Below are 22,699 nucleotides of genomic sequence, written 5' to 3'. Positions count from 1 at the left end.
CCCGCAGAGGGGACACACTGGGAAGCTAGGGGTGGATCCTGCACAACCACCAAAGGCCCCATTGTTTCCCTCTCCCCTCAGCACGTGGGCAGATGCCTCCCCACCCCACTCCTCTGCCTGCCCCTTCCCAGGACCTGGACTGCTGGCTCCTTTGCCTCCTCTCTCAACCCCTCGTCTTGGCCACATTAAACCTCCCCAATCTGGAAAGGATCCCCAGGGCAGCTCAAACTGCAGGCACAGACCCCTAGTCTTGATACAAGCAACCAGATGTCAGTCTCCAAATTCAAGTTTCTTCAGACTTTTTAATTATTATTATTATTTTAATAACAACCTGAATCCCAGAACTTCCAGATACTGTCCATACTCCCTCCCCTAGGCAGAGGAGAGGGGGCACTTTGAGGGAACAAGGTGGGGATAGGGTGTCTGCCAGGGAGCCTCCAAGTCCCCCAAGCCATCTACCACTGGGGGTACTAATGAGGGAAGGGGGGACTGGGAATCCCTCATGGAAAGGGCTCCATCTAACACCCCATCTTGAAGCCCTCTGTCCTCCATCAAGGGGACAAAGGGGAGATTGGGGTAGGATGGTGGGACAGGCCAGTACTGAGCCTTAAACTCCCACTCTGGGGTCCAGGGGACATTAAAGCTGCATAGGAAGAGTGGGCAGGCAGCTGGCACGAGGCCTGGCAGCCCCAAAGGCACATTGTGAGGGAAGGGAGGCTCAGACGGAGGGCCCATTGGGCGCAGGGGGCCCAAGCCGTGGGACCCCCGAGGAAGGCAGCTGGGCCAGCTGCTCTGGGCTGGCCAGAGCACGCAATAGTCCATTTTCCTGCTCCAGTGCAGCATTCCGCTCAGCCAGGTCCCGGATCTGCTCCTTCAGCACCTCCACCTCCTCCCGGACCGCAAACATGAGGTGGGACTTCACCAAGTCCTAGGGGCCCAAGGATGGGAAGTGTCAGGGGGTCAGGCCACCCCATCTTCCTGCCCAGTGCCCTGAGGGCCTGAGTGTGGGAGCTTCCCCTGCACCGAAATGATGAGTAGGGGACAAGGACAGGGGACAGAGGTAAAGTCAGGACTCACAGAGGGAGATGGGGGTCGGTGTACACACAGAGGCCAATTAAAGTCAAGGGCTGAGGTGGAGACAGCAGGGGGCAAAGAACCCAAGGGAGCCCAGCAGGTAGTGGGTCTCAGAGCTGGGAGTTATGTTCCCTGATAATGAGGAGAGGAAGGCTGGGGCAGAGCTCAGGGAACCAAGATGGCTTCTCTTACCATGGCTTGTTCGATCTTGTTGTCAATGCCAACCAGGCTTCCGGAGCCACTGGAGAGACACAGGGAGGTGAGAGGTGAGGAGGAGGGGCCATCCCAAGTGCTGCTTTCTTGTAGCAGACTCTGGCCTCCAAAAGCCCCTTTACTTGCAGCCTTCCATCCACACCCCCCATACCTGTGACAGTAGAGAATCAGGGAAAGGAGGGTTTTGTCCATCCCCCGGCAGGCAGAAAGCCGCTGCCCTGGGCCCCCCAGGCCTCGGTGGGGTGAGGGTCCAGATGCCCCTCGAATAGGAGATGCCCCTCGAGGGGAACAAGGGGAAGAGACACAGCCCCTTTTTCGGGGTGGCCCAGGAGCCATCCCCACCACTCGAGTCTCATAAGATGACACAAGGGACTTGACAGAGACTCCTGGCTGGGCCATCCCTGAGGGGAGAGGGTCCCAGGCCCAAGAAGGCTGCGTCAAAGGGAGTGCCTGGGGGGCTCAGAGCCCCCCAGGCAGAGTGGGGTCTGGTTGGTGCCAAGCAGGCAGAGAGGAGATAGCGCCTAGGGGGTGCTGGCCTGAAAGATATACACCACCCCCCAGGGCAAGGCCTGGCTGCTATTGGCTCCTCAGGCACACGGGGACCCCCCCCCCGCTGACTCCATGGTGGGCGGGAATTCCCAGACACGGTCAGTGCCAGTGTCCCCTTCTCACCCTGGCATCAATCCCAGAGTGCAGGGGAGGGGGCTGGTGGAGGAAAGTCAGCTGGTGGCCTGGTCTGGGGAGGGGCCTCAGGGAAAGAAGCCTGGGTCTGGGAAGGATGTGAAAGGTGGGGAAGATCCTGACCCCACCCTGACCCCGTCTGCCCCCTTCAGATGAGCTGGTCACTCAATGCCTCAGGAAAGGGACCGGTGGAGTAGGGGGAGGTTCTCACATACTGTGGTCTTCCAAGGACTGACTTCACCCCCTAAACACAAAGCTCACATCAAGGGTGAACCCTGGGGCCTGGGAGAGAGGGTCCCTCACCTTCCACAGTGAAGGAAAGGAGGAATGGGAAAGATTAGCATGGCAGTGGAAACTGAGCCAGAGCCCTGCAGGACGAAGACAGCCTATGGATCTGCAACCTGGGTCTGGGATCTTGGAGGTCTGCAGTCTTAGATGGAGTGACAGCTTCAGGGGAGGTAGGAAGGTGAAATTGGAGGTGGGACACTAAGCATAGGAGCAAGGGCTTTGAAGACAGCCTGGAGAATGACAGGCAGTGGAGAGCAGGACTGGCTGCAGTTTGTAAAGTGGCCACCAGAGGGCAACTCAGGCCTGGCTCAACAGCCCTCAGAACCAGGGCCCAGCTGGCCCCACCCTACGCTAGGTTCTGGGTTCCAGAACCTGCCTTTCCCTCAAGCCCCTCTCTCCTGGCTTATAGCCTGCACAGGCTCTTGCACCCTGTCTCATTCCCCAGGGCACCCTCTTCTACCACTCAGGTCCCAGGCCTCTGACTCACCTGTGGCCCATGACCTGCCCCAGCCCCTATGCCTTCCCTCTCCCCTTGCCCTGCTGTGCTACAAGATCAGATCACCAGCCCTGTCCTCCAGGCCCCTGCTAAGCCTCTCTCAGAGAGGGGGCCCCAACATGCTACAGCCCACACCCTGTGCTCACTTGGAAGCCCTCCCTCCTGGCTGTCAACTCCAATTGGCTTCCCTGCAGGGGGGGAGTAGCATTCAATTCAAGGTGACCCCTGGATAAGGCAGCCAGGAAAGTGTGAGGGAGCTGAAATTTTCCATTTCCTGTCCAAACTCTGGGTGCAGAAGGTGCTGATAGGTGGAGCAACCAAGGGGGTGACTAGACCTGAGAGCAGGACAGGGTGAAGGGTGGGGAGAGACATTTAAGAGCGAGAGGGCAGGCCAGGGAGTGGGAGAGTGAAAGCAGTTTTCAAGCTATTTCAATCAGTAACACCTGGGCAGATACTGGGCCACAGCAAAAAAGCCACCCACCCCCCACCCGCCAAGTACACATAAGACACACACAGACCAAACAGGGACAGACACATAGGACTAAACATTGGCCTTGCTTGATGGACACTTGGGTGAAGATGCCAAGTAAGTTGTACATTCTTGCCAGAAATAAAAGAATAATACAATAATAAACATTTCTTGGCTGATAGATGACTATCTCTGGTTTGTCTAGTGCTACAGAGTTTTTGACAGCACCTTCCACTATGACATTCTAACACAGGTTTCAAGGGACCAGCTTTCTGCCAACCCAGGCCCTCCCTTTGTGTACCCTGAGTGAGGGGCCACTGTGTAGAATTCTTTGGTGGAATAGGATCAGCCCTCACCACGAACCCAAAAGCAACTTTGTGTGAATTAGAATAAAAAGCCCCCTTCTTCAAGACACCGAAGGCCATCTTCTGGAAGACTGTCATGACCTCTAGCATCAGCTATGATTTCAAATGTTGAGTAGCACCCCCTGGAGTTGTGCAGTGGTGACATGCACAGTGGGGACTCTAGCTCTCAGGACTCTTGGGTCCTGGTTTAAGGACAGGCCTAGAGGCTTATCTTCCTCTTTGAAGGTCAAATAAAACAGCTTCAACACAAGGATCAAACGAAGAAGCAGGACACCTAGGAGAGGTAGGGAGGTTCAGATCCTGGGGACAGGGGCCAGTCCTACTCCTTTGAGGAACCCCCGGGGGCTGGGCCTGAGGCCAACAAAGTGGCATCCGGCTGCCCTGTCTACACTCCCTCCCGGATCTGGATTTGTGGCGCCTTCAGGGCAGGGCCAGGCCAGGAAGGGGGAAGGTGGGGGGGGGGGCTGGCTCTTTGCCCTACTGCGGAGAGCTGTCCCTGACACTGTCCTAGAGAGAAAGGGTATCATAGAGACCACTGCTACCTCCTCTTCTCTTGGGACGTAGGCATCACAGTAAGAGAGCAGGACGAGCATGACTTTGGGGTCAGACCCAAACTCTGACTGTAGTCCAGCCACTTACTAGCTAGGTGATCTTAGCAAGTTTATAAAACCCTCCTCCTGAGTCTCAGATTCTTCATCTGGAAAGGCGGGGAACTGCTTTTAGGACTACATTAAGAGGTAGCACATAAAAGGAAGCACTGGATAAATACATGTACCTTTTATTTCCCAAGACCCTAGGTTCCATTCCCTATAATGCCTGGATCTCCCAGGCTGACTACCCATCCATCTAACCATCCATCCATCCATCCTGCACCTTAACCAACTACCTCCCACCTGCCAGGCCCTGTTGGGAATACAAAAAATCTTCCAAGCCAGGAGCACATAAGCAGTCTAAGCTCACCAGGTACCCTCAGTTCCCCCACCCCTAGATTCAGGGATTGATCAGGCACCCCCAACTCTGGGACTGGGATCCAGGTTCTTAACACTTCAGACCACAAGCCGCTTAGACCCTGCTTTCCTGACAGCTCTAGCACATCAGACAGGTGAGGTGGGGGTCTACATGCCCCATTCCTGGGGTATGGGCTGGCCCAACCCAAACCTTCTGTGCAGGGTGAAGCATGAGGGGCTGAGCTGGGAAAGAACCCCTGAGCCTTGAAGCACAGCAGTGTAAAGCTGGAGGCTGGGAGCCAAACCAGTCAGACTGTGGTGTACAGAGGGAGTGCACAAACCAAAAGAACCAAGTGATGAGAACCCTCCAAGGCAAAAAAAGCAGGAGGGCTATGAAATCAACAGGGGTGGGGGAGGGACAAAGAGCCTTCTTGCCAGGGAACCTCCCAAGTGGGAGGTGGAGGGGGTGAGAAGCGCTGAGAATAGCAGCGAGGAGGGCAGGTGACTCTCCTGGCCCTGGCCGACCTCACACCTCTTACATTCCAGAGTGCTGAAGCCGCCCTGCCCCGCCCTACCCGCCCGCGGCGCCGCCCCCTTTGCCCTCCAACCCACCGCCTTCCTGGCACCCCTTCTTCTTCCTCTGCGGGTCCCCAATGCCTCATGCCTCTTTCTTTAGTGGGCTTTAGGCTCTGACTGGAGGAGGGAGCAAAGGAAAGACCTACCGCCACCTGGAGTGGGTTCCTCTAGCACCCACTCACCCACTCTTAAAGTCCCACCCCTCGGTTCCTCCCAAACAGGAAGTCCCGCCCCACGAGGGCCTCTGACAGGAAGTCCCACTCTTCCCTCCAAAATAAAAGGCGAGTCCCTGGCCCTTCTTTGGGTTCCTATCAGTCCACAGCCAGAAGCAAGTGGTCTGCCTATCTGACTCGCGATTTTGTGCCTCCCTTTTGAGCTGACATTCCTTTTAATGTTGAAACCTGGACCTCAAAACAGGAACTTCTGCACATGCTGCCACCAAAGAGAGCATTCTCCTCCAAAAGGCAAGCCCCAGGAAGTCCTGCTCTTCTAAGCTCTCCCCATGGCTTTGCCATGAGAGGGCTCAGCTCCCATGCTGCTACTCCTGCCTGTTTGCTGACTCCATCCCTTCAGGGAACAGAATCTCGAGGCAATGCTTTCTTGGTACTAGAAGTTCTACGGTTCTAAATTAATCTGTATAAACTATAAGGAAGGTACAGCACAGTCCATAAGGGATGTAAGGAGTCCCATTCCCCTCACCAGTGAAGGGAGCAGGAAATGAAACTGGGAGGAGACTTGATTCCCTATTTTGTCCCAGCACATTTACCAGTAAGTTCCTAGGGTTGGCCAGATGATCACTAAATCTGCAAAAGCTCTGGAATTTGACAACAATGACTCCCTTCAAACTCTAAAAAAGTCTCTGACTTGACAGTCTTAAGCCAAGAAGTCCCACTCAGCTTTCTCCACAGAGAGGGAGTGGGTCCCAAATCAACTTTCCCCAGTGGTTATGCCCAGGCCTGGTTTCTGTTTACAAGGTCCTCTCCAAGTTCAACTTGGGGGAAGGACACCTACCAGGCAATTTCATGCAGCTATCCCCAGGCACCATATAAAGAGGCTAAACCTCATGGCCCACCACATGGAGCACACCTACCTATCATCATCACTGTCCAGGTGACCACTGATAGCCAACATGGAGCGGGCCAGGCTGAGGCTCTGGGCTGCTGCTGCCCCAAAGGGGTCTGGAGACTTGTGAACCTGATTGGCATCAGGGAAGAAGTAGAATGCCGGGGAGCTGGGGCGAGAATCAAGTGCAGGCACCTGGAGGCAGAGGGGAAGGAATCATAACTTTGAGAAAATTACCAGCCACCTTACAACTTGCTGAGCAGTCTTCCTCCCTCCCCCACTGACCACTGTCTTCCAAGGACCGAGGAGTTCTGCCCTGCAGCCCTTCCCCATCCAGCTCTGGGGAAGTCAGTATCAGAAGGGACACAGGTCACCCTGAAGACTGGGGTGAGTGGCAAATTGGGGTATCACAGAGAAGTGCTCCAGTCTGCACTACTGTCCCCAAGCCAGGCCAGGACCTGTAATCAGAGGCTACTCAGAGAATATCTGCCTTCTTAAACTAACTCAGATGTCACTTCCTTAGAGAGGCATTTCCCCATTATTCACTAGTCCACTGAATGGTTTCATTTTTTTTTTATAACACCTAACATTATCTGAAATTAAAGTACTTATTGTGTCTCCCCTGCTGGAAGGTCAGTTTGTACAGTAGCTATTTGTAGAATGAATGAATCCTCAGAACAGCTTCTTCATCCTCCCCCACCACCCCCTGTTCTAGCCGTTCCTTCCAAACTTCTCAGGACTCAGGTGAAGTTCTGCTCCTGCTCTCTGCCCTGGTTCAGGGAGAGGGATGGAGGGAGGTGGAGCCTGGGTGTGGACCCACACAGCCCAACAGGCCTAGGGGTGGCTGCAAAAGGGCGGGGGCAACAGGAACAAGACAAGACGCTTCTGTGAGGCCCCAGGAGGCCCTAGCTTCTCAGAAAAGCCAGGAACAGAGAATCTAGGGTGGTTAGAGGATAGCGGATAAAGCAGAGGAAAGGGGCCCAGGTGGTATCCCTGGCCCTTCTCCACCACTCCGTCTTTATAGGGAGCAGAAGCATGGGGGATGGTACAAGGGAGACAAACTTTTGGGCAGGTAAATACTGACTTGAATGCAGCATGGCACACAGGAAGCCATCAGGACACTGGGAAAGGAAGGTCAGGACACCAAAGAGAGGGCCAGGGTCCCAAGGGGAGCTCAGGCAGGGCTTAAGGACAGGTAGAGCAAAGAGGATGGATAGTTTGGAATAGTCTGGGGACATGGACTAGCAAAGGAAACAGCATCTTCCCCCTAGGGAAGAAACTGAATAAAAGAGCTCAAGAAAAGTGGGGGATGGGGGTCATAACGAACAAGAACATAAGGCCAGGAGGGAGTCCGGGTAGCTGGTCCTGACCGGTCCTGACAGGACCCAGACATCCAGTCTCAGGTTATTTTTATTCTGTGGTTTGTGCCCAAGGCCAGGAAGGGGAAAGAGTTCTCATCCTCACACTCCCTGCCTTTCTTCCAGCAGGACAAGGTGTCATTTTCTCCTTCAGGACAGAAGTATCCAACCCTCACATCCCTGGCTGCCCACCCCCAACCCAGGGACCCGGGCATCCTGCCACCCAACCCAGATTTGTTCTTCTTTTGGAGATAGGAAGCTAAAAGAGCAAAGGATTTAACTTCTTATTAGCTGCTTTCCACTACTGTTCTCCCACTCTACAGTGGCCACCCCCAGTTATCAGTCCTGGAGAGGCCAGATGCAGGAACTAAGCCAGACAACTGGGTGGAGGGGACAAAATGAGCAAGGCCCCCCATCCCTGTAATGTGTCCCCCCCCCACCTGACTCCTTAGATCCTCAGAGAAACTTGGCTTGCAACCATGCCAGAGATGAGGCTGGGATGGATGGCTGATGGGAGGATGGGAGGCAATGGGGAGACTTAAGTAGAATGACCATCTAATCTCTCCTTGCCCTGGGGGCAGCTACCTGGCCAGCCCCAGCCCCAATCACCTGGAATCAGAGAGGGTAAAACCAAGAGAGAAAAAAGGTGTGTGCCAGAGGAGGAGGCCACATATGCTACAAGCTATATGGAGACAAGCCGAGGGCCAGAGACAATGAAAAGTCAGAGAGAAGGAAGGTGCAGAAAGAAGGGAAGGAGCCTGAGAAAGATAACAAAAGAAGAGAAATGGACCTCAAAGTGAGATGGCAAAGAGAGAAAATAGGGCTATATGATCTGACAGACAGGTGACAATGGTGGCAGGGAGGCCAGGACAGAGGTTAGGACAAGGCATAGCCTCCCAGGGGTCTCCCACAACTTGGAACCCAGCTCTTACCTGCCCCATCTCCTCTGGAGCAACCAACTCCATCCTCAGTCGCACATCTCCATCTTTCCGTTGAGACAGTGGAGGGGTTCCAGCTGCTGAGCCCCCAGTCTCCACTTCCACCCTCAGGGAGGGCAGGGGTGTGGTGGCCCGGGAAGTGCCCAAGCTATCCCTGGTCCCAGGCTCTTGGGGGCGCTGCTGTGGTGGGGAGGCTGACAGGGGGGATGTCTCCACTTTGGCTTTGCCGGGTACCACCAGCTGGCCCAACCCCCCAGTGAAGGAGCGGGCCTGAGGTCCAGGAGAAGTAGGGGGTGGGCGTAACCAGGAGGAGGGGCCCTGAGACAGGCTTGATTGTGGGGAAGGGGCACCCAGGCCCAAGCTGGCCAGCTCCAACCTGGAATCCAAAGATCGGCCCCCAGTCCCTCCTGAGGCCCCTCGAATTCCCTCCAGGAGCCGGCCAAAGCTTGGGGGCTCCAGGTCTCTCTCGTAAACATCCACACACGTCCAACGACCTCGTCGATAGGGCTCTCCCAGGCCGTGGGGCAGCTTCACCACCCGGAAACGAGAGGCAGGGGCTCCAGGTGGTGGAGAGCCATTTCTGGGGGTGCTCTTGCCCCCTGGATCAGGGTTGGGCTCCCCATTGGGCAGGCGGGGGGGCCCAGTAGGAGCCGGCAGGGCAGGGGGATCTGAACCTCCTGGGCTACCTGGGCCTTCATAGTCCGTGGTGACGCTGGTGATTTGGAAACTACTCTTCTTCCTGCCCCCACTCATGGTTCCTGGGGCTCAGGACTGGGCCGAGATGAGAGTCTGGGGCTCTTTTAGGGGCTCAGGCACCCCTGGAACAGGGGGGCCACATGGCGGGGGCATCAGGGCCCCTAGGGATGTCTGGGTCCGACATAGCAGAAAAGAGCCTTGCAGGAACTGGGGGTGCGTGGTTGGTGAAGTGAGTACAGGGTAGGGGAGGTGACGGGGAGGTGGGGGGGCCCGGGCAGGTTTTTCCTGCTGCTGCCACTGCCGAACTCCAGAGCTGAGTTTGCAAACTGGAAAAAGAGAGGGAGAGAGGGAGCGCGCCCATGAGTGAGAAAGCAGTGGGCTGGCCACCTCTGGGGCTTCTGGGGCTTCCTCTCTGGGGAGCAGAATGGGGGAGGAAGGGAAAACCGCCAGAGACAAAGAGACAGGCAAAGAGACAGAGACCAGGCACACAGAGCAGGAAGAGGCAGCTGAGACCCAAAGTTAGGCATTTCTTGTCTGGGATCCAAACTCAAGAGACTGTGCAGACCTGAATCGTCCTGAGAGTACTGGCTGCAGCTCCCTGGTCTCGCCCGGCCGCCCTAGGGCCTCCCCTGGGCCCCTAGGCCCCTGGCTCCCACATCTCTGGGGCAGATCCTACCCCGCCGCCCCAGCGCCCCGCCCAGCCTGGAGTCCTACCTCTCGGGCCTCCGCCACAGAGCCGAGCGGGGGGTCCCAGCGCCTAAGATGTCGGGCTGTTCTTTCCTGGGGCCTCCCGGCCCCGGGCAATGCGGAACACGCAAGCAGCGATCAGAGGCTGCCCAATCCTTCTCGGGGGCAGCACTTCACCCTGGGAGGCATCTCTGTGGAAAGTTTGTTCTCCTGAAAAGAAGGAACCCGCGCCTCGTCGGTGGAGCCCAGGCGCGGCCTCTGAAGCCCCAAAGGTGTCGAAACCGATGTGGGAGGGGGCGGCCGGCCTCCGCGGTCTGAGCGGGTGGGTCTCCCTAATCTCCTCCGCGTGGCCCCGCTGGTTCGGTCTCTCCTCCTCTACTCTTGGTCTCTGTCTTTCTGTCTTTCTCTTTCTGGGCTGTTGACAACCCCCACACCAGGAAGTCCTGCCTCCTCGGGCCTGCTGACTGCTCCTCTCCTCCTCCTCCTTCCCTTCTTCCTCCTCCCTCCCTCCTGGGGCTCCCCGCCAGCTGGCCCTGAGCCAAGCCTGCCACAGCCGCTGCTGTTGCAGTTGTTGCTGCTGCTGCTGCTGCTGCTTCCCGGGCCCCAACAAACTCCTTTAACTCCACACCTGGTGGGACCCAGCCCGGCTTTTCCGCGGAGGGAGGGGCTGCGGAGAGCTAGGAGAAAGGGGAGGAGTTTGCAGGAGGCCTGGGATTCCCTTACTAGTAGGCACGCTGCCACTGGCAATAAGCAACATACCAGGCAACGTACTGGGTGCATGATTTCCCATAAATGCCTCGTAAATGTTATGGGGTGGCTGTAGCTGTTATTGTCCTATCTTTGGTTTTCACAGTAACTGCATGGGGAAGGAACTATTATTCCATTACTCCTTACTTTAGAAAGTGGATTATTATCAAATGTTTCAAACATGCCATGCAGACATGAGGAGAACATGCAAACTCTACACAGACAGTGGTCCCATCCAGAAATCATTTTTTTCCTCATCTATATTATAACGAAATGACATTCAGCACAAATGATGTTATTCCAGGACCTGTTGTATTTTGCTGAACTATTTGAAATCAAATCCCAACAGGAGCTGACCTGCACTACTTTCCCTTCAACTTCTGGACACACATATGTCCATACAGTGACCTACACAGATGCACCTGAGGACTAAGGTCGGCTGGCTTGGACAAGCATAGATTCCTCCTCTACCTTTAAGAGTTCCTACCTCTCCCATCTCACCATGGTTCTTATGGAGGAAAATACACATACACTCTTACAGGGCCTTTTATGTGCTTGGCATGAAAGAATAAACCTTCAGTGGCCATTTTCTCTCTTTGCACCCCTAACTGACATTCTAAGGGGGGGATATTTTAGCAAAAAGAGTATCTAAAGGCTGCATCTGCCCTAACTCTCAGGTTCAAAAGGAAATGGATTCTAATTAATTTTGGTCAAATAGAACTACTTTCCAGTATATTATCTCAAAAATCTCATATTATCTCACTGGATTGCAAAACAGTCCTGAGAAGAGAGATGGGGTGAGTTTTGAGGTCCAGCTAAGGAAACTGAAGCTGAGAAGCATTCAGTCATTCTTCCATGGCCTCAGAGCTAGTATTTGATAGCACCCAGACTATAAGTGGGCTATTTGACTTCTATTCTAGTACTCTTTTCCACATTCCTCCTCTCTCAGCTTGAGATCATGGAAATTTCTAACCACTCTTTAGGGTTTGGCAAAAATAAAACAATATAATCCCTGCCCCCTTATATATTTATTTTGTCTCTTTGTTAAAATAAAATACATCTGCACCCTGCTTTCTCCCTTTAGCCATAGTAACAATGGCTGACATACCCCAGGTCCAGAAGCCTCTCAAGTTGTGAGGTTCAAGAAGCAGCCTCTCATGAGAGTGCCCCCTTCACCTCCAGACCCTGGCCTGCTGTCCCCTCCAGAGCCTTCTCCCCTCTGACAATATTCAGAACACAGTTTTGGCTTCTCTCCCCCTACCCTCCTTCCTTCTAGCTGACTTGCAGCGAACTATTCAAAACTTACTTTTGGCCCCTCCTTCTCTGCCTCAGGCACTCAGTATCCGTGTCTAAACTCCCAGGAACATTATTGGTCTCTCAAGGATACTAGGGTGTTTGTTGAATGAATACATATAAATTAATTCATACTTGTGTAAATGTGAAATGGCTTTTATCTGTTTTAAGGTTTTAGCTCTCCTGGGAACATTTAGAATAGCCTTTAATGTGCGGGGAGGAGGAGCTTTACACTTCAAGACGCTTTAGTAGTATTTTATCTCTTTGTGCACCTTCCTTCCAACAACGGATGGGACGAAGCATCTTTCAGAAAGGTTGTGCAATTTTCTTTTTTTTTTTTTTTTTTGAGACAGAGCCTCAAGCTGTCCCCCTGGGTAGAGTGCCATGGCATCACGCTCACAGCAACCTCCAACTTCTGGGCTCGAGCGAGTCTCCTGCCTCCGCCTCCCAAGTAGCTGGGACCACAGGCGCCCGCCACAACGCCCGGCTATTTTTTTGGTTGCAGCCGTCATTGTTGTTTGGCGGGTCCAGGCTGGGGATTCGAACCCGCCACCTTAGGTGTACGTGGCTGGCGCCTTAGCCGGTTGAGCTATAGGCGCCGAGCCAGGTTGTGCAATTTTCCTATGCCCACACAGCACATCTGCAAAGGCTTTGCCATAAAGTAGCATTTACGTGTTCCAGAAATTAGAATGCGTCTTTTAGGGATCCATATTTAGGCCAGTTAAGAGTAGAACTCAGGTCTTCCTGAAGCTAATTCACTGCACAACAGAGCTGTGTGACAAAGGGATTTTGGAGGGAGGACTTTCTCAGGGAGATAATGAGAAAAGTGATGGGCAGGGGGAACAAGGTCACGTCCCTCAGCGGCCGGCGACCACATTAGGACGGTGGCTGCGGTAATCCCAGTCAGAGGCCGATCGTGGTGCGCCCAGGTCTTGGTGGATAGCAGTGGTGGTGTCAAAGGTTACGGAAGGGGGCGGGCCGGCGGAAGACTTTGAGCCCAGTCGGTGAAACAAGGTCCGGGCGCCAGGGAGGCTGCAGGGGGAGGCGGCCGAGCACCCAGACGAACCAACCCGGGTGCCCTCCCAGCACCTAGAAGGCGGCCAGGAAGAGGGGGTGCGGCCAAAGAAGCACGCCCCCTGCCGGACAGAGATGCCGATCGTCCGGCTCCCGGCTCTAGCAGCCTCTCGGCCGGAAAAGCGCCCCCATCCACCCACCGACCTCAGCGCCTCACCGCACCCTGGGCCCAGCAGCCGCAGCCTCGACCCGGGTCCAACAACCAGTGTGGACCCGGGGAGCGCCGGGCGTATGAGAAGTGCGGGTGGGAGCGGGCCCCAGGATGCCGCTGGGGGGCGCCGCTGAGCGCCGCTCCGCCGGGGCCTAGGAGACCAAACCCAGCACCCCCCGGCCAGGCAGGGGGCGAGGGGCGACGACTAGCGGACTCCCCAAAGCTGGAGCGAGCTGGTTCCCGGTGCTCTACTCTCTTCCTCCGGTTCTCCGCCCTCGGGCTCCGCGACAACCGTGTCCCCCGCCCCAACCTGGCAGCACACCGCGGCACCGCCGCTCCTGTTCCGTCCTTGGAGGGTGTGGAAGGGTGGGTTTGGGGCCGGGGGCGGGTCTGGGGGCGGACCCGGAGGCGGGGCTGTCTCTGCGGCAGGGCCCAGCTCCGCTCCCCCCGGTCTCTCTCTGTCTTTCCTCCTTCCTCCTCCTGCTCCGGGCGGAGCCCGGCATGGGGGGGCCGGCGCCCGGCAGGCCAGGTACGGTGATGTAGAAATTGGGAAGGCTTGGTGCGGGGAGGTGGCAGGGAACTAGGGGCAGGGAGGATTGGCGGAGCGAGAGGCAGAGAAACCTAGGGTAGCAGGACAAGGGGAAGGTGCCCGAGAACCTGGGGCCCTTGGATGGAGAAGGGGGAATGAAGCAGGCCAGGTTTGAACACACAGGGGAAGGGGGAGGACGGCAGTGAGGAGGGGCGCCCAGGAGAAGTGAGGCCGAAGGCAAAAAGGAGAGTGTGTGTTTGGGGGAAGGGAACCCAGAGCAGGTCTGGAGGCCGCAACTCAGAAGGTAGCTATGGGGCCAGACTGGAGACCACTGGGTGGGATTGAGGGGCGCGGACTGGAAAGGAAAGACGGGTGGGGGGGGGCATCCCAAATCCTGCAGAAGGAAAAAGGTGATTTGTGCCTTCAGCAAGGGAGGGAGGCAGAGACCACTGCTGAGGGGCCAGGGAGCAGGAATCTGGGTGCACTGAGGCCCAGGCCCAGGGAGGCACTGGAAAGGGGCAACGGGAGTGGAGATGGATAGGTGGTGTTTCAGATGCCCCACTCAGAGAGCCCCCACCCTTCCTTTAGCATCCCCACCCTGCCTTCATGACATCCCCCCCTAAAGCCTCAGAGCTCAAAGTGGGTGGAGAGTTTGACGATCTCCCCTTCCCCAGTGGGGTGCAATGTACGCAAGTAGGCCTTGGACATCACAACTTGTCTGTAGGTGTGTCCAGTCCCGTGTAGCAGATTTGTGTGTGTCTGGAGGTCTGTGTGTGTCTGTGGGTGTGTCTGTGGGTGTTTATGTCTCTGTGTGCCTGCCTATTCCTAGGTTTCTGTTTACCTATGCCAATCTATGTGTCTGGTCCTCTGTCTGTAGATAGGGGTCTGTGGTTCCATGGTTATGTGCCTGAATATGTGTTTGTGTGACTGAGGGGCTGCTCGCCATTAGTGAGGCCTGTGTAGTGGATCAGGATGTATTTACACAAAAAAGGAATCTGTGTCAACCTGATCTCACCAGAGTGTGTATTTGTGGCTCTGAACACCTTTGTCAGGGTCTGTGGCTCTGTGTACACATGCAGGTCTATGTCTGTCTGTCTGTGGGTCCTCAAAGCTGTGTTGGGTTTTCTGTGTTTTCCTCTCTGAGAACCCAAGTCATGTGTCTGCTCCTTTTTCTCTCTTTCATTCATTCATGGCCCCCACCCATCCCACATCTTTCTTTTTCACTTTCCTACCCATCTCCCACCAAGTGGATCCGGGACCCAGGGAGGGCTGCCCCCCGGGCCTGGTGGTGCTGAGCAGAGGCTGCCAGCCCCCACCTCCTGCCCCACGACATGAACCTCCTCTACCGAAAAACCAAGCTGGAGTGGAGGCAGCACAAGGAAGAGGAGGCCAAGCGGAGGTAAGTGAGACCATTCTCCCAGGCTGCCCCTTTGTCCCACCTCTGCTGTCCCCTGCCTGGATCACAGCCACCGTTGGGGCTCAGCAGCCTTGTCACCAGTGAGATCTCTGACCTCAGAGTCTATGATCAGTACAGAGTGGCTGGGATGTCCCGCACTCAGTACACAGTGGCCCGCTGTCCTGCACTGCTCCTGGCCTCCTGGGAACTTCCAGATCAGGAGCACCCTGTTGACCCTTCCCCATCCCCAAGGCCCAAGTCCCTCCTTCCTGACTCACCTCTGGCCAATCTCCTCTCTGCAAATTTGGGGCTGGCTGCTTGCTCTCCTATCACCTGACCTTGGAAGGGGCATGCCCCACCTCCCTCACAGGGTCTATGGATGGGGTCATTTCAGGGGCATCAGAGAACATCCATTTGGCCCTCTCCCAGTCTTCTCTGCTGGGGGAAGTGAGTAGCCAAGGGTTGTGTCTTTGGTAGGAAGACATGTAGTCTGGGCCCTGTAGAAGAACCAGGGCAGGGGACCTCATCCTGCCTCCCCATTTCTGGTTGCCTCTCTCCTGGCACTCCCAGGGACTTGGGGCCTGGCTTCCCCCATCGTTCCCCTTCTCCCTTTCACTCCCATTGACTGTACTACCTCTTGGAGCCTGACTCAGAGCCACCTCCTGGCTCCCCGCTCACTCCTCAAAACTGTGGAGTTTAATTCTTGTTGTTAATTAGATTAATCAGAGCGATCTCTCCCTAATGAAGGGTTAGTAGACAGGGACTTAATGAGAGCCACCCCATTGCAGCTTCCCTCTCTTCCCTGACAGCCACCCCCCTCCCCTCACACAGAGGCTGAGGGATGGTGAAAGGGAATGGAAGTGACCCCAGAAGAGTGACAGAGAGAGGGGCAGCAAGGATGGAGAGGGAGGAAGAGATGAAAAAGGAATGGGGCAGTACTGCCAGCATCTGGGAGGGGAAGTGCACCATGGGGGTGCTGGTCACAGTAGCTCAACAGGAGGGGAGACCAGAAGCAAAATGTGGGCCAGTGTGAGAGTGAGAAGAAGCTGAAGAGCTGTGATGGCAGGTGTGTCCATCTGTCAGGCAGGGCTCTGTTGCCTGGGTTTGCATCTTTCTCCCTATATAAGGCCTGTCCACACATGGGTCTTGCGCTGAATATGCCTGGGCTGGGATCTGCCAGCCCCAGGGATATTCCTGGCATACACGTTCACCTCTTCCCTCATTCCTGCCCCTGACTACCTTGCCTTTTTTTTAAGTCTGAGATTCAGCCTCAAGTCCCTACCTTTGTGCCTTGGGCCTCAGGTACCCCCCAACCCCCACCTGGGAAGTCACAGGGTTGCCAATACCTCTTGGGGTGGAGGGGGAGAGGCCCAGGTCTGAGGCCTGTTTTCTGTTCCATCATGGTCTTCTTTCCTCAGTGGCAGTAAGGAGGTGGCCCCTACAGGCCCGTCAGGGCCTGGGGCTGGCCCAGGGTCTGGAGTTCGAGTGAGGGACATCGCTTCCCTGCGACGCTCCCTCAGGATGGGCTTCATGACAATGCCTGCCTCCCAGGAGCACACACCCCACCCCTGCCGCAGCGCCATGGCCCCACGTTCCCTCTCCTGCCACTCTGTGGGCAGCATGGACAGTGTAGGGGGTGGCCCTGGGGGAGGCAGTGGGGGCCTCACAGAAGACAGCAGCACCCGAAGACCTCCTGCCAAGCCACGGAGACACCCCAGCACCAAGCTCAGCATGGTGGGGCCAGGGGCAGAGATGCCTCCTAGCAAGAAAGCAGGTGAGACACCGTCTTTCTTCCCCAAGAAGATCAGGAAACTGGGAGGATCTATTCAAGACCAGGAGAGGCCTGCTGGGAGGTTCATTCAGGGAAGAACCTAGGAAGTGGAAGGTTCCATTCTCTAATGGAATGGGGGGAGCCTTTGGAATGGGCTGAGATGAACCATACAAGGGCAGAGAATACTCTCTGAAAAGTTCATTCTTGGGAAAGTGGTGATGGCCTTGGAGAGACATGAGGGTGGGAGAGAATTTTAAGTTAGGAACTACAGATTCTGAGGAGCTCAATAGACAGACTGAGGATTGACTAGGGCTGTAGGGTGAGGGGTGTGGCAAAATGCAGAGGCTGACATGTCCTCACAGATGGGTCAAAAGGACAGAAAGGGTCCCCCTTTCCTCTCCTTATTAAAAACTCAGTTTATTTTTCTCTTTCCCATGCTTCCCAGGCTCACAGAAGCCAACCCCAGAGGGCCGAGAGTCCAGCCGGAAGGTTCCCCCACAGAAGCCCAGACGAAGCCCCAACACTCAACTTTCTGTTTCCTTTGATGAATCTTGCCCCCCAGGCCCCTCTCCTCGAGGGGGGAACCTGCCCCTACAGCGTCTCAGTAGGGGATCCAGAGTAGCTGGGGACCCTGATGTGGGTGCCCAGGAGGAAGAGCCTGTGTACATTGAGATGGTGGGGGACGTCTTCAGGGGTGGAGGAGGAAGTGGAGGGGGCCTAACTGGGCCCTCTCTTGGGGGTGGGGGCCCAACCCCTCCAACTGGCGTGGACTCGGACTCTGAAGAGGGGGAGGCCATATATGAGGAAATGAAGTACCCACTGCCTGAAGAGGCAGGGGAAGGCCGGGCCAATGGTCCCCCACCCTTGACAGCAACCTCCCCACCACACCAGCCTCATGCCCTTCAGCCCCACACCCACCGTCGTCCAGCTTCAGCCCTCCCAAGCAGAAGGGATGGGACGCCTACCAAGACTACCCCTTGTGAAATCCCCCCGCCCTTCCCCAATCTCCTGCAGCACCGCCCTCCACTCCTGGCCTTCCCCCAAGGCAAGTCTGCTTCCCGAACCCCTGGTGATGGGGTCTCAAGGCTACCAGTCCTCTGCCACTCCAAGGAGCCAGCTGGCTCCACCCCAGCTCCCCAAGTGCCTGCACGGGAGCGGGAGACACCTCCCCCACTGCCTCCACCTCCTGCTGCCAACCTGCTGCTGCTGGGACCATCGGGCAGGGCCCGGAGCCACTCAACACCCTTGCCACCCCAGGGCTCTGGCCAGCCTCGGGGGGAGCGGGAGCTCCCCAATTCCCACAGCATGATCTGCCCCAAGGCAGTAGGGGCTCCAGCAGTGCCCCCTGCCCCAGCTGCCTTGCTCCCTGGTCCCCCCAAGGACAAGGCCGTGTCTTACACCATGGTGTACTCAGCAGTCAAGGTGACCACGCACTCCGTGCTGCCAGCTGGTCCACCCCTGGGTGCTGGGGAGCCAAAGACAGAGAAGGAGATCTCAGTCCTCCATGGGATGCTGTGCACCAGCTCAAGGCCCCCTGTGCCAGGGAAGTCCAGCCCCCACAGTGGGGCCTTAGGCACAGCAGCTGGGGTCCTCCACCACCGTGGCTGCCTGACCTCCCCTCATAGCCTTCCGGACCCAACTGCAGGCTCCCTGGCTCCCCTCTGGACATATCCAGCTGCAGCAGCTGGGCTTAAGAGACCCCCTGCCTATGAGAGCCTCAAGGCTGGGGGGGTGCTGAATAAGGGCTGTGGAGTGGGTGCTCCCTCCCCCATGGTCAAGATCCAGCTGCAGGAACAAGGGACTGATGGGGGTGCCTTCGCCAGCATCTCCTGTGCCCACGTCATCGCCAGTGCAGGGACACCAGAAGAGGAAGAAGTGGAGATGGGTGCCACCACATTTGGGGCAGGCTGGGCTCTGCAGAGGAAAGTCCTGTATGGAGGGAGGAAGGCAAAAGATCTGGACAGTGAGTGAGGGGTGTGGAATGAGGGGGAGGGGCTGGGGATGTGAGTGATGGTTTGGGGGGTTTTTGGAGGAGTTATTCCCACAGCCTTGGTCTGGGAAGTCCAGGTCTAAGTTTTCTGGGAGGAATGGGTGTGGGCAGCGGCTGAGGGGCGGAGGGTGTGCTAGAGGAAGAGGAAGGTCTGAAGTAGAGAGGGGGTTGAATGTGGCCCCGACCTGCTCTGCTCCCTGCTCCTCCTTCCCTGGGCTGCAGGGGTGTGTGTTTGTGAGTGTGCGCACACTAGGAGCTAAACACAGCTGCCTCCCAGCTGTTACCATGGCAACCCATCCAGAAGGGAGGGAGAAGAGAGGAAGGCCCCTACCGTTGCCTAGCAACACAATGCTCTGCCAGCCCTACTCTCAGAGATGAGCTTAGTTCACATGCAGCCCTTCCCCCCAGTACTACCCCCCTTCTAGGCTCAGGATTTGGGATTCTCCCCCTACTGGTCTCTCTCCCAGGAGGGTGGTCATTTGGGCCTATCAGGAGTTGGAAGGGCTTGGAAGCTAAAGTTGGGGTTAGAGGAAGCCCCTCTGGCTAGGCAAACGGGTTTGGAAGCAGCAAAGGTATTTGATTCTCAGCCCCAGGGAATGATACCCATATGTGGAAAGGAAGGTAGCAGGACTGGGTTCACTCTGTGTGTGTGTGTTTGGGGAGTGTGAGGTAGTCCCATCCCTGCTGTGACTTGGGGCATGTCTCCAGGTCTACCCATGCTGTAGTGTGTGTGACTGTGGGGACAGAAGGGCACTCCCATATTCAGGCATTCAGCTCTCCTTGTCATCCCAGCAGAGGTCGAGGATGGTGCCCGGGCTTGGAATGGCAGTAGTGAGGGTCCAGGCAAGGTGGAACGTGAGGACAGGGGACCTATGGCATCAGGGATCCCAGTGAGGAGCCAAGGGGCAGAGGGCCTGCTAACCAGGATCCACCACGGAGGGGACCGAGGAGGGAGTCGCACGGCGCTGCCCATACCCTGCCAGACCTTCCCTGCCTGCCACCGCAATGGAGGTGACACCTGCCTACATACACATGTGCATAGATGGGGGCTGGGTGGGGGGAATCTCCCAAGGTCTACCTCTCCTAATCTGCTCGCTTTTTCATCTCCATGTCCAGGGCCCTAAGCCTTTGCACCACGTCTCCATCTCTTCCCTCCTCCCATGAGGCAGGGGCAGCCTGAATGGGGCTCTTCTCCGGGGCCTGGGATGGGGGGTACGGGAAGCCCCTGCCCTCCTTACTCCTCCTTCTGCCTCAGACTTCACAGGAGGCTACCGCCTGGGGCGCTCAGCCTCCACCTCCGGAGTCCGGCAGGCCGCACTCCACACCCCCCGGCCCTGCAGCCAGCCCAGGGATGCCCCCAGCCAGGTGAGGCTTGGTTCTTTTATTTGTGAAGCCTCAAGTAGAGGAGAAAGCTCAGATGTGGAAAGAAAGGCAAGGAAGGGGTCAGTCTGTCTGGGGCCTGAGCCAGGGAGGTGGGCACAGACTAATGGTGACCCAGGTTTGGGGGGTTGGGGGGGCTCAAGAAGAATCCAGGAAGGGGCTGCTTGAGAAGGACCTGGCTTTGGAGATCAGTAGAGGCCACCCCCAGCCGACAGTGAGCCTTTGTGTCATTTAAAGAAAGAACACCCTCTGAGGGGACCAATTAAAAAAACTGCAACCATCTAGGAAGACAGTTTTTAAAAGGCACCCCTTCCTCAGGGTAACACAGGCTCTGCGTGACACCAGGGTACCCAGCTGGGCAAAGGGACAGACAGGGGGTGGATTTGAGCCAGAGGGAGAGGACAGAGGCCGTGAGGGGAGAGAGAGGACTTGTTTCTGGGAGGCCTGATTACTCTAAGGTCCGCAACCCCGCCTCTTTTCTTTTTTCTCTCCTGTGGATTGCACAGACCCACCCTGCGCTGCCGCTGCCGCTGCCCCTGCCGCCCCAGCCGGTCCGCGAGCGCGACGGGAAGCTGCTGGAGGTGATCGAGCGCAAGCGATGTGTGTGCAAGGAGATCAAGGCGCGCCACCGCCCCGACCGGGGCCTCTGCAAACAGGAGAGCATGCCCATCCTCCCCAGCTGGCGTCGAGGGCCCGAGCCCCGCAAGTCTGGCACCCCGCCCTGCCGCCGGCAGCACACCGTCCTCTGGGACACTGCCATCTAAGGAGGGCCCGGAGGCCGGGGCACCTGAACTGGGAAGCGGGGTGGGGCACCCCTGGCTCTCTCAGGAGATTTGCCTTGAGAGAGAGAGAGAGGATGAAGGACCAGGTGAGAGAGCCTGGAAGAAGCCCTGTCCTCCACCCTAGGCCCTGGAGATGGGGAGTCTGCTAAGCCCATGGGGCTTGGGGTGCCAACAGCACCCCCAAGAAATTTGGAGAAGGAGAAAGGGTTTACTTGAAGTTGGGTTGAGGCCCTGTGACTGTTGGCTATTCTCCCCAAGGAGCATGGTAGACCTCTCCTCCTGAGAGGACAAAAGTCAGCATGAGGGGGGGAGGATGGGAAGAAGAATGGGGGGTGGATAGAATGAAAGAGAGGGCCTGGAGTGAGGTAGAAGAGCTCTTTTTATAGAGTTGGGAGTCATTGGGGAGGGGGTATTTATTTTGTTATTTATTTTAGTCTGGAGGGCAATTCTGGGCCTTTCGGACCTACTCCTGAACAGGGAGTGGGGAATCGAGGTCAAGTTTGTATTCTTCCCTAAGCCCATGCCACCCTATGGCCAGGAAGGGGTCTGGACCGGCAGTAGACTGGGAGAAGGGGGGAGCCAAGTGAGTGGAGGGCCACAGACTATTTACAGTATTTACAATTTGCCAGAATTTGATAGGCAGTGTGCCCTGCTCTGAAACAGGCATTTTATTTAGTTCTGGGGTGAGGGTCTAGCACCAGGGATGGGTGGGATAATGGGGAAGGAGGTTAAATTTTAGTGGGTGGGGGGTGGGCAGGGTATTTATTTAAATTAAAAAACAAAACAGAACAGATGTCAGGAACTTTTTTTTAATTCCTTTCTTTTCAGAATAACATATTAAAAGACTAATGATCCTAGAGCTGGCTTCTTATATTTCAGTGTGCTCTGCCTTTCTCACATTTTTTTACTTTTTACATTTTGCCCTTGGTTAGTGGGAATTGAAGTTTGTGTGGGGAGGGGTGAGTAGCTGCGACCAGTAGCAGGGAGAGATGGAGTTGAGGTAATCTTTGGGAATGCCACTGTGCAGTGAATCAGTAAGCATTTATAGAGCACCTAATAGGTTCTTGGCAATGCACTGATACAGAAGGAATCTTCGGCCATGAAGCTTGTCCTTGAGGACCTTCTGGTCTACTCAGGGAGATGAAACACTTGAGTGAACAGTAGACAATGCTGAAGGAATAAGAGGGAAAGGGCTGGAGTCATCCAGAAAAAGCTTCCTGGGACAGATAAGGTTTGGATGAGCAGTATGGAAGAGAGAAAGCCCCAAGGTCACAGTATGATTGTCTATGGAATAGTAGGACTTGGGGGTTATTTAAATGATACAGTAAGTCCACTAATGTGAAAGCTGGTTCAGAAAGATCACCTCAAAGCTAGATGCAGGTTCTCAGGCAGGAATCCTAGGAGGAGATTTGTCACAAGTGAGGAGGATAAGAAGGGTATCTGGGAGGATGGAGGGCAAAGGACAATATAAGAGGCAGCTGAAAGAAGACATCCTTAAGATGATGATAAAGGAGAAGACCTGGTCCTACATGAAGCCCAAATTCAGAGGCCCAGTAATTGGGGAGATGACAGATTGAGAAAGGTGGGGTTGGCTCGGCGCCTATAGCTCAACCAGCTAGGGCGCCAGCCACGTACACCTAAGGTGGCGGGTTCGAATCCCCAGCCCGGACCCGCCGAACAACAATGACGGCTGCAACCAAAAAATGGCCGGGCGTTGTGGCGGGCGCCTGTGGTCC

General features: G+C 56.0%; 2 protein-coding genes across 3 annotated transcripts; one reads left to right on the top strand and one right to left on the bottom strand.

Annotated features, from left to right (window-relative positions):
- Positions 1 to 282: 282 nt before the first annotated feature.
- Positions 283 to 10,336, bottom strand: TSC22D4 (TSC22 domain family member 4). Its single transcript, XM_003798856.1, has 5 exons — positions 9,878 to 10,336; positions 8,462 to 9,489; positions 6,200 to 6,366; positions 1,267 to 1,315; positions 283 to 928 (listed from the first exon to the last, which is right to left on the bottom strand). Exons 2-5 carry the CDS (start codon positions 9,218 to 9,220, stop codon positions 719 to 721), a joined length of 1,185 nt encoding a protein of 394 aa, XP_003798904.1. The 5' UTR covers positions 9,221 to 9,489; positions 9,878 to 10,336; the 3' UTR covers positions 283 to 718.
- A 3,375-nt stretch (positions 10,337 to 13,711) lies between these two features.
- Positions 13,712 to 21,820, top strand: NYAP1 (neuronal tyrosine phosphorylated phosphoinositide-3-kinase adaptor 1). Of its 2 annotated transcripts, none has more exons than XM_012810848.2 (6): positions 13,712 to 15,043; positions 16,459 to 16,814; positions 17,257 to 18,774; positions 19,597 to 19,812; positions 20,057 to 20,166; positions 20,688 to 21,820. In XM_012810848.2, the coding sequence occupies exons 1-6, from the start codon at positions 14,976 to 14,978 to the stop codon at positions 20,943 to 20,945; spliced, it is 2,526 nt and encodes an 841-aa protein (XP_012666302.1). In that variant the 5' UTR covers positions 13,712 to 14,975; the 3' UTR covers positions 20,946 to 21,820. The 2 variants fall into 2 exon arrangements, with proteins under 2 accessions (XP_012666302.1, XP_023374396.1); XM_023518628.1 differs by having other exon boundaries at positions 19,594 to 19,812; positions 20,688 to 21,695.
- The last annotated feature ends 879 nt before the right edge of the window (positions 21,821 to 22,699 follow it).

Source organism: Otolemur garnettii, unplaced genomic scaffold (assembly GCF_000181295.1).
Source record: "Otolemur garnettii isolate 467f Iridium unplaced genomic scaffold, OtoGar3 scaffold00142, whole genome shotgun sequence".
In the NCBI taxonomy this organism is placed as follows: Eukaryota; Metazoa; Chordata; class Mammalia; order Primates; family Galagidae; genus Otolemur; species Otolemur garnettii.
The sequence above is the reverse complement of the archived record's forward strand: the minus strand, read 5'-3'. Positions and strand labels throughout refer to the sequence as shown.